The sequence below is a fragment of the Amblyomma maculatum genome, chromosome 1 (assembly GCF_055883805.1).
Source record: "Amblyomma maculatum isolate TAMU_Amacu chromosome 1, ASM5588380v1, whole genome shotgun sequence".
Lineage (NCBI taxonomy): Eukaryota > Metazoa > Arthropoda > Arachnida > Ixodida > Ixodidae > Amblyomma > Amblyomma maculatum.
The window spans coordinates 183,040,242-183,055,806 of NC_139344.1; the positions used below are offsets into that span (position 1 = coordinate 183,040,242).

The window sequence follows — 15,565 nt, forward strand, 5'->3', positions numbered from 1 at the left end:
GCGTGTGGAGATTCAGTTTTCAGCACTTGACTTTCTGTTGGAGACGCGCTCCATCAGCTATGCAGTCGCTCTCCGTTGGCCCGCTGTGCCTCCCACGCAGCATCTTCCGTTCGACTCAAGTCCGCCGCCCGTTCAGCAGCCACCTTCTTACCAGCCTTCCTACCAGCCGCCATTTCAGCAGGGCCTCGTCATGCAGTGACTGGTTCAGAAGGCAGACATCTGGCGCACTCTTTGCCAGCGGCCACTGTGTTACCACAACAAAGAATACGGCCACCTGTATCACCATTGCCCCTACCGTGAACTCGACCTTCGGGGTGTTTTTTCTGATTCCCCACATCCCCAGATCGGTGAGCGCCCTCCCAAAATCGAAGAATACCTAGCTTCTTGCACAACCTCATCGACTGGCCGCACACAATCATGTTCTCCCGTGCATACTCGTCACCCAGCTGCCGTAGTTTTACTGACGCGCCGAGGTGGCGGTCACCAAGCCCACGCCGGGGAACTGAAGGAGCGACCTCAGAAGGGCAGGTTGCTGATCAACGGAATGATGCCCCGAAGATTTCCCGTGATAACTCAGCCCGACTCTCTAACTACGATGCTACCGCAGCATGAACCCAGAACTCGGAATTCACTATACTGACCATATTGTAAGCGCTGACCTTCCCGTTCTTGTCGACGGGCACCCAGTGACTGCTTTAGTACTCCTCAATAATTAGCAAGAAGTTCACACACAAGCTCTGCAAGTCAAAAGTGAATGGCTGGGGCTGCAAATTCGTACTACCGGCGGTCGCCTTACGACACCAACAGGACGGTGTACCGCTCGGGTAACCGTTGCCAAATCAGCATTCGTTGCAGTGTTTGTTATCCTGCCACCAGATACTCAATATGGATTTTTACGCGAGCATGGTGCCATCAATAATGTTCCTCACCGTATGGTCTTATTTTCGATGCCTGCAACAACGGTCACAGACTCTGAGCAGCACCACGCACCTTTGCGCATCGCCGACACGGATGTAACTTTGCCATCGTGCTCATTAGCCCTTGTAGTTAAGTGTGACGACCAGAAATGTGCTGCCGGCGCTGCCGAACAGAACACAGAGCTTCTGTTACACCATGGCATTTGTGTTGCAAGTGGTATAGCCTATCTGACTAACTGTCTAATGGATGTACTGCTTACAAACTTCGGAAACAAAAGACAACATACTGCTAAAGGCGCCACGGTAGCATATTTTGAAAACGTTATAGAATCTCATGACCTTAATCTTCAGACCAAGACATCCGCCAGCCTATCATCCAAATTTGACATTGATGTGAACCCTGCCCTATCACCAGTACAGAAGGAGACTCGCCAGGCTACTCTCTCAGTCTCGTCTGCTCCCATGGTCAAACAGGTGCCCCTCACCAAGCCCCGCAAATAAACAACGACCGTATCCGACCAATGCAACAGGAAGTCATTGGTCAACAGGTAGACAAGAGGTTAAATGACGTCATACAGCCATCGAGGAGTCCCTATGCTTCGCCTGTTGTTCTCGTTAATAAGAAAGATGGAAGGTTAAGGTTTCGTGTGGACTGCCGTAAGCTTAGCAAGATTACAAAAAAAGATACCTGTTGCCACGCATTGATGACTCATTAGAACGTCAGCGCCAAGTGCGCTACTTTTTATCCCTTGATCTAAAAAACGGTTATTAGGTTATTAATCTAAAAAGCGGTTATGCCCTATGGACTTTATGAATTCAATATCCTACCTTTCAGATTGTGCTTCGCTCCAGCGACGTTTCAGCGAATGATAGAAGCAGTTTTATCTAGCCTTAAATGACAAACGTGTCTAGTCTATGTTATTGTGTTTTCGCCAAAGTTAGAGAACACTGTGCTGTGCTGTGCTACACTGTGCTACACGCTCTAAGAGCTGCCGGCATGAGGCCGGCAGCTCTTAGAGCGTGTAGCACAGTAGAAAGATGTTGGAGGTGTTATCGAACTTTGGCGAAAACACAATAACATAGGTCCTATTCTTAAGGCCACGTCGTCAGCCATCAAGGTGTGCAGCCCATCCCGCGATAGCTGCAGCCATCAACAAATTTCCTACTCCCTATGGCAAGAAGACAGTTCACCGTTGTTGGGGCCTTTCAGACTATTACCGCAGATTAATTCAAAACTTTCATGAATTGCTGCCCCATTGACACGCCTCATCCGTGATGATGTCACCTTCACCAGGACAGACGAACAGCGACAGGCATTCGGCGAGTTACAGCACCGCTCGCAGCCAACACCTGTGCTTGGCTACTTCGATGCGCCTGCTGAGACTCTGGTCCACACATGTGCCAGCATGTGGGCCTTGGTGCTGTACTCATTCAGTGGCAGGACGGTGCCGAGCGAGTCATTGCATACGCCAGCCTGACTTTGTCTCATGCTGAATCGAATCATCCTACTATCGAAAACGAATGCCTCGCTGTTGTATGAGGGATGATGAAATTTCGACCCTATTTTTATGGCTGGAATATTCAATATAGCCAGTTAACAAACTTGCAAGATCCCTCCGGACGCCTTGCACGATGAAGTTTACGGTTAAAGGTGTTCGACATAACCATCGTGTATAGGTCTGGGCACCAGCACAACGATGCCGACTACTTGTCCCGTTTGCCTGTCGAGGCTGCGCATGAACACGAAGAACCAGACCTTCCCCTTATCGCAATCCTCAACACGCTCACTGTTTCGCACAGCAATATGAGGACCCTGCTCTCGCACCACTCTTAGATTTTCTGGAAGCATGTACTACGGAGGTACCCCGTCCCTTCACCAGAGAACAGTCCTCATTTTGGATACGCAACAGTATGTTATACAAGATCAAATTTGCTCCAACGGGAAGAGATTATCTTCATGTCAAGCCAGTCTATTTGCGAAGAAATCTTGGAGGAGTGTAATGACGAGCCCACTCGGGTAAGAAGAGATATTGCTGGCCAAAAATTGAGGAGGCTGTACGACATTATGTGCGCACGTGCCATTATTGCCAGTGACGGAAAACACCGCTTTTGAGACTGGCTGGTTTACTGCATCCTGTACAAGTACCCAGACACATTTGAGCAAGTTGGCATGAATTTGTTGGGTCCTTTCATAACTTCCCCTTCGGGCAATAGGTGGATAATCATCGCTACTGATTATCTTAAGCATTATGCTGAAACAAAAGCCCTCAAGCGCAGAACAGAAATCGAGACAGCAAAATTTTTCGTTCAGCACATAGTCCTGAGGCATGGCGCCTCTACCTATCATGCAGCTCAGCAATACTACCTGCCGTAAATCAACCGCCTACCATCCACAGATGAATGGCTTGACCGAACATCTCAACAAAACCCTCGCAGACATGCTGTCTATGTACGTGAATGTTGAAGATCGGTCTTGGGATGACGTCCTGCCGTACATCACATTCACGTATAACATGGCGCAACAGAAAACCACGCAAATGAGGCCCTTCTCTCCACTGTATAGCTGTGAAATCTCCACAATCCTGGAAGACATGTTACCCCATAATGGCCATGACCTCGAAGTTGGCACCGAAGAATTCACTAAGCGCGATAGCTCGTGAAAGTGTGCATCTGCAACTGGCAAGGCCGAGAGCCAGGTGTTACAATCACTGCCACCGTGCAACGACTTTTGAAACCGATGACAGAGTGTGGCTGTGGACTCCAATTCGACGTCGAGGACTTTCCAAAAAACTTCTAAGGCAGTAAGTACTTCGGCCCCTACAAAGTGCCTGCTTTTGCGAGCTTGCTGACATGAAGAAGCTGAAGCCCCATTCCAACCAGCTCTCGGTACTTTTGGCGTGCTCCAGTGCCGTCTCGGTTAATCCCCATTAAAGCCTTCTTGTTACGAGCCCAAACGGCTTTGTGACAATGTTATGGATATAATGACCGCTTTCTCTAGTTCTTTCATAATTCAGTACAAAAGGGTTGAGAAAAATTCATAAATATCCAGGCTCTAAGACATCATTATGCCACTAAAAGACCATCTGCAATTCTGAAATCCAAAAAACAAAAAATGTGCAAATTCAGTTATCTTACATGTGCTGCTGGGGCTCTTGCTGTTCAAGTTGATGTTCCTGTGAGGAACGAAACAGGGATTCAAGAATGTTTCCTCCAGCCGCCATTCCATCAGTGGGATCCCTGCCTCCAGTAGCTTCATCCAAACCACCATTGGCTGCCAGTCCATCTGCTGCATGACAACATAAACGAGACATGTAAGCATGCAAATGCCTCAAGAAAAGACACTACTAGTAGTTGTTAAGTGTGCAAAATAATGCAAGAGGAAAAAAAAAAAAAACATTTTTGGACTGAAATTTATGCAATATTGGAATCTTAAGGCGACTTCTTGTGAACTGAATATTTTGCAAACTAAGCTAGAACTGCGATCTCAGAATATTTACAACCACAAAATTTAGAGAGCAGCTACTTTAGTTCTCTAAGCTTGCAAGCTTTCCAGTACTGTGAAGGCTACCAGATTGATACCTGCTGTCACACCTGCAAAACCCACCTTAGCAGCAACATCATGGTAAGCAAAAAGAAAATGCACTTATGGGACTGTTCCTTAAGAAGCACATCGTAAAAAGTAATAGCTTCTCCCAGGATCTTCACATCCCTTTCTTCCCTAAATAACCCTGTAGACATTTAAAGTCATACAGACAAGAACTGTCAAAGCTAGAAAGGTTATTGCACTCATTGGCAATTTTCATTTTAACTCAGTAGAGGGAGTTCGAGATAAAAAAAAGCAAAAAAAAAAAAAGAAGACAATCACAAACTCATGAACTACCACAAAACAGGAGTGGTGAGTCACTCTGCGACATGACTGCCTGAATCTCACAGAGAGCACCTGGTCCAAATCTACAATTGGAATGCATTGACCAGAGCAAACATTTTCTTGGACGCACAGTCCCCTACAGAACAGAATACAATATGGCACAGAAAAGAACCAGAGCAAGAGAAAAAAAATGCACCACACAGAGTTCAGGTCTAATTCGCCATTTCGGCAAAAAAGTATACACTGCTCCACAGAGTCATCTGGGCTCAGCGAAATCCCCACAGTGTGCCACACAAATAGCTTAGCTCCAACAAACAGGGCAAAAAGTTGATTGAGAATTGCTCTGAATGTGCAATTGAAATTGGTTTGGTGATAAGTTAAGGTTACACTTTAAGCACTTGTCTGCCTTTATAGAACTTCTTGCAAGCCTCGGCGGAACCGGTTTAATTGGGCTGTAGGGCGTTTGGGGGAGATAACCCTCAGCTTTGCCTGTGCTACTATTCAATGTGGCAGCGCACACGACTACGTTTTGAAAAATATCTATAGGAACAATCAGCATATCTCAGTTTTTCTTTTTGAATAGTGAGTTAATGTTTAGTCAATTATATGTGAAACTTGCATTTCATGAGTTGAGTGCACTTTGTGAAATACACAAAAATGAAGCAGTTTCAGCAAGTGAGTAAAGCTTTACTCTGTGGTGGCGTGGAACTTAATCCCTGCCCTAGCGTTGAAGAAATGTTCTCAATCCTCTTGTAAGAAATTGCTGATATTCTACAAAATCTGCATTACCTTGTTTTCACGAGAGACAAAGTGATTTAGAAGTAAACATCAAGCAACTGCAAGCACAGGCTAGAGTTAATGAAACAGTTGGTTCAGTAGTCTGTGATACTCGGGACCAAATACATGTACTTCATGTCAAATCTGTTGAATTAGAAAACCGTAGTCGTAAATCTAACCTAATTGTTTTTGGTGTCCCTGAAATCCGATCTGAATCAGAATCTGACTTACACAAAGTTGTTAAAGAAGTGATCCAGGATAAGTTCGGTGCTCAGTGCTCGTCGGTGTCTTGTATTAACAGAGCTGGAACTTCTTTTCTTGTAAGAAAAGATTACTCAGAAAAGCAAAAGGTATTACACAATGCCTATAAGCTAAAAGGAACACGAATATATCTGCAAAATGACTACTGTTCTAACACATTACGGAAACGAAAGCTTCTATGGGCGAGTGCTAAGCAATCTAAAGATGCAGGCAAAAACGTTTTGCTTCGGATAAGCTTCAGATTGATAACCGCTCATACATTTGGTATAACTCGAAATCATGTAAGAAACTACCAAGGGAAAGTAGTACTTCGCCACTCAGCTAGAGGTGACAGGAACAGCTACGTCTGCTTTGCATCAATGCACGAAGCATCGTAAATAAAACCGACAAATTGGAAAACACTTTAATCTTTCATGACCCCCACGTGTGTGTGATAACAGAAAGTTGGTTGCACAAAGCAATATGTGATGATGCAATTGTTCCACCAGGCTATCGCATATATTGGTGTGACCGTAGTGGCGGTGGTGCCGCAGTTATTATGAGGACTGCTATTGAAGCGTCAATAGAGGTACAAAAGTTAGCGCCATCTAGTGAAAGAAACAGAAACTGTGCGTGGCGGCCATGTTTTGCTCAGTCCGCCCGTGCCTCCCATCGAGTACGCTGTCAACGTACGCCTTCGTAGAACCCATGCATACACCGAAAGGTGCATTAGTATGCTCACAAGCGATTGCTTCATTTTTTAACATCACAGCAGTCGCTGTTAGCTCCAAGCTCTATTCGGAATGATGCCAGCATGTTGTTGCGTGCCCTTCTGCAGCCAGCGTACCGTCACAGACGTGCACGGAATCAAGGTATATGCGTGTATGCGACCGTTCGTTTGCAGTACTAATCGGCTTTACAAGGGTCACTTGCATCATGTAAAGCATTACTGCACGTCCCTCTGACTGGGAGCTAGCTCACAGAATGTGCTACCACCTAAAACAGCAAGGTTAATTGTTTTGCGCGCTATGGAGCCTTGTGAACTTGAAGGATAAACTTATGCTGCGATGGAGGACACGGGAGAAGGAGCAATGCATGTGTAACGAATGCTATTGTGCAAATACGTTCTTTGAAACATTTTGTACGTAGGTTACATTTACCATTGTGTATTTGATTTAAGACACGGGCATGATTACCGAAACTACTTTTTACAGTCGTACGAAATGGTAGTGCTTGGTGCAGAGAGCAATACGGTTGTCTAGTGCGCCCGAGGTGAGTGTTTCACGCTGCAAAAGCAAGCGGCTGCCAAACCCGCAGCGTCTAGAAAAGCAGGAAAAGATGACATCCCACTAGTGTGTTGTAACATGCTCACGTACAGCCCGTTTCGACCGGTCCATGTCCAGAGCGCGCAGCTCAGGTTTCATACCTGCCAGCGCGGCCGATAAAATAACGAAGCGTGCGCTTCACTTTTGTGTTTTTTCGAGTCACCCGATGGATCGCTAATTCACAGCTACCTGAAATTAATTGGAATTTTTAAATATGTCGATTTCTTGCTCATTCCCTTTGTCAGAAAGTAAACATTTGAAGCGTAATCTCATATGAAAGCGCTGACATTGGAAGCTTCGAGGAACTCTGAGGAGGAGGAGGAACTCTGCTGACACGAAAAGAAATTTGAAAAGTCAACTCACATTACTGCGAAGTGTTGGTGCTTTGTGCAACTGGCTGTGTTCATAAAATCAAATTTATATTATATCATATCGTTACAGAAAAATTAGGGGGTCACTTAAGCTCCGCCGCTAAAGGTATAACGCGACAGTGTCTCTCTCTCATACACACACACGCACAATGTTTTTTTCTTCGCGTGTTATATTTTAGCTCTGTTATTTATTTTATTTATTTACCAAATACTGCAGGCCCTAACTAGGCCCTAGCAGGAGGGGCGAAAAGAATGCAATGCAGTGAAATATGAATTCATCAAAAGTAACATACCACACACAAGTGTAGTAGGTTATATGTTATGTATGTTATGTATGCTATGTTATATTTCTATCATTTGTTTATTTATTTTTATTTTATTTGACGTTTTATATTTTTATAAACCAATACGCATGCGTCAGCAACAACCGGCTTCCCATTCTGAGCAATTTGACACTTTTGAACACATTCTTTAATTATTTCAATTAATCAATTACACATTCTAAATTTTCTTCCGTAGCATCACCAAGCACTGGTTTTTCATTCTGACACCTTTAAACCCTTACCTTCCAATTTTTCCTTTTTTTTTCGTTTTTTTATTTCATCAATTGATCAATTATTACAAAGATTTTATTAACTCGTCATCGCCCATCGCACACCAATCAATATCCAATCACTGGAAGCACAGATTACCATGGCACTTTTTTTTTTACGCAGCCCCCGATTATTTCCGAGACTAATGCAAACTACTGCGTCGACGGCATGGGAAGGAAAGTGCTAAGCGCCAGTCCAACTTACCTCAAATTAATCATGATCCTTTTATCATAAAATAAAATGCATCCTCGCTCATTTCACCTACCAAGTATCTTCCAGTGGGATGAGCGACGGTGATTGCGCAAACCAAGCAAACAAACTCGCGATGATCTCTCATAGGCATTTAAGTAAACAGCAAAGGCGCACAGACAAAAAAAATCCACATTACAGAACTCTAGATACTGTACCTGGATAGGGATGACGCTGCGGATTTCCGAGGGAGGAGCGGGGGGGTTGGGGGCATGCACGACTGGTAGAGCAATTTGTAACTGCGTTCGGCAGCGCAGCCGGTGGGCCCCGCCACGTCTCGGCTGTCAAAATACGCTCCTAGGCGTCTCTAACAGAAACCGCCAGGGACCGAACAGAGGTCCAAGCACAGCCCACTAGGTTAAAACGTGAAAAGCGCAAACAGAACGGCGAGCGCTGACGGACGGACACGAAGCGAACGGATGGAGCGAACAAAATATGGCAGCCAGCGCGAGATCAGGGTGCCGCTCACGGTTGCCAGACATCCTTTTGTAAACCCTCTATTGTAGAAGAGTTCAAATACCGCGAAGCATTGCTATTGAAACTAGATATGTGTAAAGAAACCTTGTATCTCTGTGCAGTTTATCATTCTCCTGATGCAAGTGATGATACTATGAAGAATTTATGCAATCCAATCAGCTTTTGAAGTTAGGTGGATTACAGATGTTCGGCTTCTTGGGACCTGCTAGTAGACAATGTACTCCCTCTCTTAATCAAATAGTCAAAGAGCCTACTCGTGGAAATTCAATTTTATATCCTGTTATTTGTTACCGACGAACTTCTGGGGGTGCGGTTTCCGTAAAAGCCAGTATCTCTGACCACAAATTGATACCTTTAGCTCGTGAAATTGAAGCTTTGAAGCACAAAAAAGCACCATTAAAGATTACAATTAGGGACTACAGCACAGCTAATGATGTCGCAATAATTGATAATTTAGATTAACAGTTTTCCAGCACTTCACGTGAAATCGAAGGATTGTGGCAGCCTTTTTGTCGTGCAGTTCAGTACTGTATTACAAATTTTGTTCCCCTGAAGAAATTAAACAAGCGCCGTCATAACCCCTGGATTACCCGGGATATTATACCCGCCAAACGTAAAATAAAAAGTCTAAGAAAGCAGGGAAAAAGGGTACGCATCAATTTTTGGAGCTAAAGCGTTCCGCGTAGCGTTTTAGGAACATGTTTGGCGTTTCGTCAGGTCCGGTAGCCTTTTTAGGATTAAATTTTATTAACACAGCCAAAATCCCTTCACATCTTACTACTAACTCTCTAGGGTCGCGACGAGCAGATACCGGAATCTGGCACTCATCATCCATGTAATAATTGCTTTGGAATTATCTATTAAAGTGGTTAGCTATCTCGGTTGCATTCGTTGACTTTTCATTTTGGACTTTTGTTTCCAAAACTTCTTCTTTACTCTGACCTAGGTAATGCCAAAACGTGCCTGGATCCGACGTAATGAAATCTGCAAGGTTTTCATTGAAAAACTTGCAGAAAAAAACATTAGTCAAGCTCGGTACAAGTTTTTCAATGAAAACCTTGCAGATTTCATTACGTCGAATCTAGGCAAGTTTTGGCATTACCTAGGTCAGAGTAAAGAAGTTTTGGAAACAAAAGTCCAAAATGAAAAGCCAACGAATGCAACCGAGATAGCTAACCACTTTAATAGATAATTCCAAAGCATTTATTACATGGATGATGAGTGCCAGATTCCGGTATCAGCTCGTCGCAACCCTAGAGAGTTAGTAGTAAGATGTGAAGGGATTTTGGCTATGTTAATAAAATTTAATCCTAAAAAGGCTACCGGACCTGACGAAACGCCAAACATGTTCCTAAAACGCTACGCGAAACAAGTTTCCCGCCTTTTGACGTATATTTTTAATTTGTCTATTCAAGGGTAAGATATCACAAGATTGGAGCAAGGCACGCATAGTTCCGGTCTTTAAGAAAGGTAATCGCCTTTCAGTAACTAATTACCGCCCAGTGTCAATAACCAGTCCCTGCTGCAAGTTGCTAGAGCATGGTGTAGCCAATTATGTGCATGGATTTTTAGATCAAAATAATATCCTGACGAAACATCAACACGAATTTAGAAGGAATATGTCGACTGTCGCCCAGCTGGTGTCTGCTGTTCATGAATTCTCGCAAGTGCTTGATGTATCCGAACAAATTGATGTGTTGTTTTTGGATTTTCGCAACGCTTCCGATAAGGTGCCACATGGAAAACTGCTCTTTAAATCAGAGAAAATTGGACTACCGCACAATATAATTCAGTGGATAAAGGCATATCTTAGCGATAAAACTCAGTTTTTTGACAATAAAATTGTTGAAATCGGGGGCTGTTCATCTGCTGTACAGTGCGTTTCTTCTGGTGTCCAATAGAGCAGAGTGTTAGGCCCGCTTTTGTTTTTAATTTATATTAATGATTTGGCTAATGTACTGAATAATGTAGAGTCTATAAAATTATTTGCTGATGATTGTGTTGTTTTTAAAGAAATTTTATCCCTGGATGATCATGCTCTAATGCAAAATGCACTTCTTGAGAATGACAATTGGTGCAAGATATGGGAGGGGGGCATGGAACTTAACGCAGAGAAAACGATGCTGTTACAGATTACTGGAAAAAAAGACTACCAGCATTTTTTCTTATACGCTTCAGGATAGTTTAGTTAAGGAGGCTGAGTTCTATAAGTATCTGTGTTATCCTCACAAACAATCTTTCATGGTCCAGTCACATATCAGACATCTGCAGTTCTTCATTAAGAAAATTGCGGTTTATCAAGTGGAAACTTAAAACGTCTGTGATTGAAACAAGGTTGCCTGCCTATAATTATTTATTAGGACAAAGGACCCAACAACTTGCATAAGGAAATAAGCACACATCGCCAAGGACAAAAAGAGAAAACAAAGAGTAAAATTGTTTAAAAAAATCTTCGCACTAGGTTCAGATACAACTCAAAAATGGATCAGCAAACTGCTACCCAAACCGGCCTCCTCACCATCCGTGCAGACTTAGAAAGTCTAAGTCAACCATATTGCATCTGCTGGCGCACCATCCCATACGGCTACTGTGCAGGTGTCAGGTAGCTCAAAGCAACACCGTCGAGCATTTTGGAAATTAAATTTATTTTCACATTTTTTCGGAGATTTATCATCCCGTTTTTTAGCTGTACTGTCACGATCACAATATTGCGGGACGTGGAAGAGCGTGGCAAAACTGCGTTCTGCGCCTTCTAACGGCGCCCGTCCGCTCCAGTTACCCTCGCAGGCTTCTCTGTACCCGGCCCGAAACACGGCGCGCAATCTGCTTCACTCATCACAGCGGCTGGGGCACATGCTATCGCTAGATATCAAAGCGTCACCTGGCGCCGGTTTCGATCTGCGTCTGCTGAGCGCAAGGTAGGAGTAAGGGTACAGAGAAGCCTGTGAGGGTAACTGGAGCGGACGGGCGCCGTTAGAAGGCACAGAATGCAGTTTTGCCACGCTCTCCCACGTCCCGCAATATTGTGATCGTGACAGTACTTTTATTAGTTTAAGCGGATAACACATGCGAGCGGAAAAGTGAGCGAAAGGACAAGGCGGCGCGGCGAAATCGATCATGGTTCGCTCCGTCGCCTACTGGGGAAGACTCATGCACGCGACAATGCGAACCGAGCGAAGCGTCGACTAACGCTCTGTGTAGGTTGTGTGGCTGGCATATGGCTGGCATAGTGGCTTAGTACACCGCAAAACTATTGCCAAATCCAACAACAGTCATAACGATTGCAAGAATTAGTTATTTTGCGACAACATGGCAAAGTAAAATGTATTTACAGCAAATCGTATCGATGTGTGTGAACTTGCACTGTAATCGGCACTAATAGTCACGTGACCCCTTGTTTCTATTGTTGTTTCAGTTGCGATAAGACGTTCTTTGAATCCTTGGCTATCCACCATTGTTCGTACAAAGCGAAATGTTTACGCGGCAATGCACAATCACAGTGCAACACAGCAAAATAAAGAAAGCATGTGAAATGAGCGGCAGTGACGTACGGTTACTTCCGGGCGAACGAGCGAAATTTTTTATTTCGGCAGATCCGAGCGATGAGCCAAGTGACACATGCATTTTTGTTTGCGCAAAGGCTTCGCGCGACGCATGCCGCCATCGCGTTCGCGTGAGTTTTCGCGTGCATGTGATTCAGCCTTTAATGCTATTATTTTACTGCCTAGGATAGCTCTCAAGTGATGTAGCTTTCTCTACAAGCAGTGCCACTGACACAATAGCATTACAACGCAAGTAGCATTTTCCTTTGTTCTTTTCATCTTTTTGCAGTGAAAATTTTTAAAGGCTGTGATGTCTGTGACATGCAGTGGCACTTTGGAAATAAGCAACAGCGCATTACAAGCAGCGATAAAAAAGAAAAAATAATGAAGGCAAGTTGGCCGGAAAAGTGGGATGGAATCGTACCCTGAACCAGTTCAAAATGGTTCTTCCGATTTGTTCTTGTTAAGGTTAAGTTCTAAGATGGCAAAAAAATTCGCATTTAGTTTGATTGCAAACGAAAAATCGGGTTGGGTTCCGGTTCAACACACTGCTCTTATAACTTCCAAGGATGTTATCGCAGGCTAGTTGGTGCATTCCTTCAGGCTAGTTGGTGCATTCCTTCAAGTTTTAAGCACGAAACAACGGGACACAAAGAACCTGCCTACATTGTTCTTTGTGTCCCGTTGCTCCGCGCTTAAAACTTACTTAAAGAAAACACTAATCTTAACCACGTGCCACACACATGCCATTAAATTTCGCATACTGTACCATAGGATACTGTGCAATGATGCTGCTCAGTTGACAACACCTAAACAAGCAATTTCAAGTGCCATTGTGCACTATCCAAAAGACAGCAAGTAATGACCCACATCACTGATATTAAGGAGGAGGGAACAGTGTGTGCAGCATAAAAATGTAGTTGCTTGGTACCAAAAACTACACATCTATATGTGTAAAGATATCTGCACATACAAGGCCCAGATTGGTGCAGTGTCATCGGCCCTTAGGGTGAACACTCGTTGTGTCCGCGCCCTTTGGAACGCCCGTGCCTTCAACGAGGTCGTCCAAGTGAGCAAAATAGCGTATGCACAGAACTTTGAGGTGGTACTTCGCGTCGATGCACGGCAGGGACAGAAACAAAGGTGTTCCGAAGAATGAGCGCACACACTCGCGTGCTCATCATAATAGTGCATCGCCTTGCACATACAGTCGACAGCGCTGACGTGTCAGCCTTCAGCCAATTCTTGAAACACCTGAAGCACACACCTGAAGCCTGTCACGCCAACGAAAATCACGTTAACTGCGAGAACTCTACGCTTTAAACACTAAACAATACCGATCGCTCTACCATGGCATGTAATGAATAGTTCCAAGATTTGGAACGCGGCAGACATTACCATGGAATGCAAAGCTAAGGCCTGAAAAGCAGCCAAATCACAGCGAGAAACTTTATACTTTCAGTCAAAAATAACCAACAAAAAACCTGCATCAGAATATTTTACAAGCCACCACTCCCAAGGCATCAAATATGGCCTCTTGGTGGTTAGTTTTCGAACAGCGTTGTAGCCGTTGAACAAAGACAGCGATGGCGGCTGCCCGTAACAGTTACCCGAAATATATGAACTGCTAGGTATACCTGCCGATTTTTCATTAAACGCCGACTATCCATCTGAGAAACCCAATGAGTAGCGCGTTCGGCTCATCGTCTAAAGAGCGCAGCGAGCAATCGTAATGCTAAGGGCGTAAACACAAGTTCAAACTAATTTGTATCAAAGCAGTTGATAGTCCCTAGTAGCTCGAAACATCTATTGTTTGACGCTTTCACTCAGTGTTTCATGTTTTGGAATAAACATGCCGTGGAACGATGAAAAGGCGAAACAAAGGCAACGAACGCAACTTCGAGCATGCATGCCGTACACGCTCATGCCGCAGTAGTATAATGAAATTACAATAATAGAGGTTCATACTAAATCTGTCAACATATATTCATTTGCCTGGCACGTCTAGGATAGATAAACCGGTAATCATGAGCTGCATGTAGCTTTAGGAACGGTAGTTGTCAAATCGAACTTAGGCCTAGCAACTCGGATTTGAAACTTACAGGGAGCAGGTGGTGTTTTCCCCAGGTGAAGAATATCTTTCAGAAGCCTTGTGGCCTCGTTCGCATCGATGGGGCTTTCATGAGAACTCATTTCGACGACTCGGCCTTCTAACGATCTGCAGGTGACCGCGACGAAACGCAAATTTCGCTCTCACGCATGCTCCATTGCCCAGCACAGACACGACACTGACAGGTTGAAATGAGTACGGCCGACAGGTTACGCTAGTGACAGTTGATCCGTTGATCTCTCATCACGATGTGCCTGCCTTGCAAACCATGAATTTTAGAACGAAGATGAGAAAGAATGCATGTCATGAATAGAGTAACTTCACAATTATAATATTGCTACTAGAAGATTTGTGTGTTAGCGCTGCTGATCTGTTTGAATTGTACTCTTTTTTTCTTTTTATTACGATTTTAATCCTTTTTTCGTTGTTTTCTATTACTATCGCCTCAAAATTTCAAATTATTTCAGCAATACTAATTCCTCATTAATAAGTTATCTATCACACAGTCAAATCGACATTATCAATTATATTATGACACCTACAATGAATTCTGGCCAATCCTCCAGTACACTGTACCCCCGGTGTGGGTATGTGCCATTAAAACGGAGAAGAAGAAGAAGTAGGGAGATGAAAGAAAAGATGAGGAAGCAGAAGAAGAACCCCAACGTCGTTGTACATGCTTATTTATCAAGCCATTTAGGAAACTTACGATATGGACACATCGCGACGGTCGTGGGACACATGCTTTCCTGCATCTTAGACCTTGCACGCTTGCACTGTAGATTTTGCGGCCTACAGCGTAGGCACGGTCAAATTCACGGTGACGTTGATTGTCTGGAAACTGCTAGCCTACTGGTGCCCCATAAGCTAACCAATGCGAACGGTTGTTTCTGGGTGCTACAAATGATTTTTGCATGTTTGCTTCTGCAGCGAGAGTGGCTAGGGCGGCTAGGGCAGCAAAAGTGCCTCGATGCCAGTTCCGAGCTGCCTGCTCGGAACGAGTCTGCAGGCTCCCTTAGTGGTTACATGTTACATTGTGGCGTACGCGGAATTCAAAAGATGAAAATACCCGTGTTATTACATTGTGCCGGCTAAG

The 15,565-nt window shown here is 44.2% G+C and overlaps 1 protein-coding gene across 2 annotated transcripts in view; it reads right to left on the minus strand.

The window, feature by feature from the left end:
* Window positions 1-14,701, minus strand: part of LOC146205072 (enhancer of mRNA-decapping protein 4-like) — a 188,656-nt gene extending 173,955 nt beyond the window's left edge. Inside the window, exons 1-2 of one of the 2 annotated variants that reach the window (XM_084589752.1) lie at window positions 14,462-14,701; window positions 4,053-4,203 (exon numbers count right to left, since the gene is read on the minus strand). In XM_084589752.1, the coding sequence (XP_084445878.1) occupies window positions 4,053-4,203; window positions 14,462-14,552 (242 nt within the window). In that variant the 5' untranslated portion in view covers window positions 14,553-14,701. The remainder of the gene's footprint in view (window positions 1-4,052; window positions 4,204-14,461) is intronic. The other variant, XM_084589751.1, reaches the window with a different exon arrangement.
* Between the last annotated feature and the right edge of the window lie 864 nt (window positions 14,702-15,565).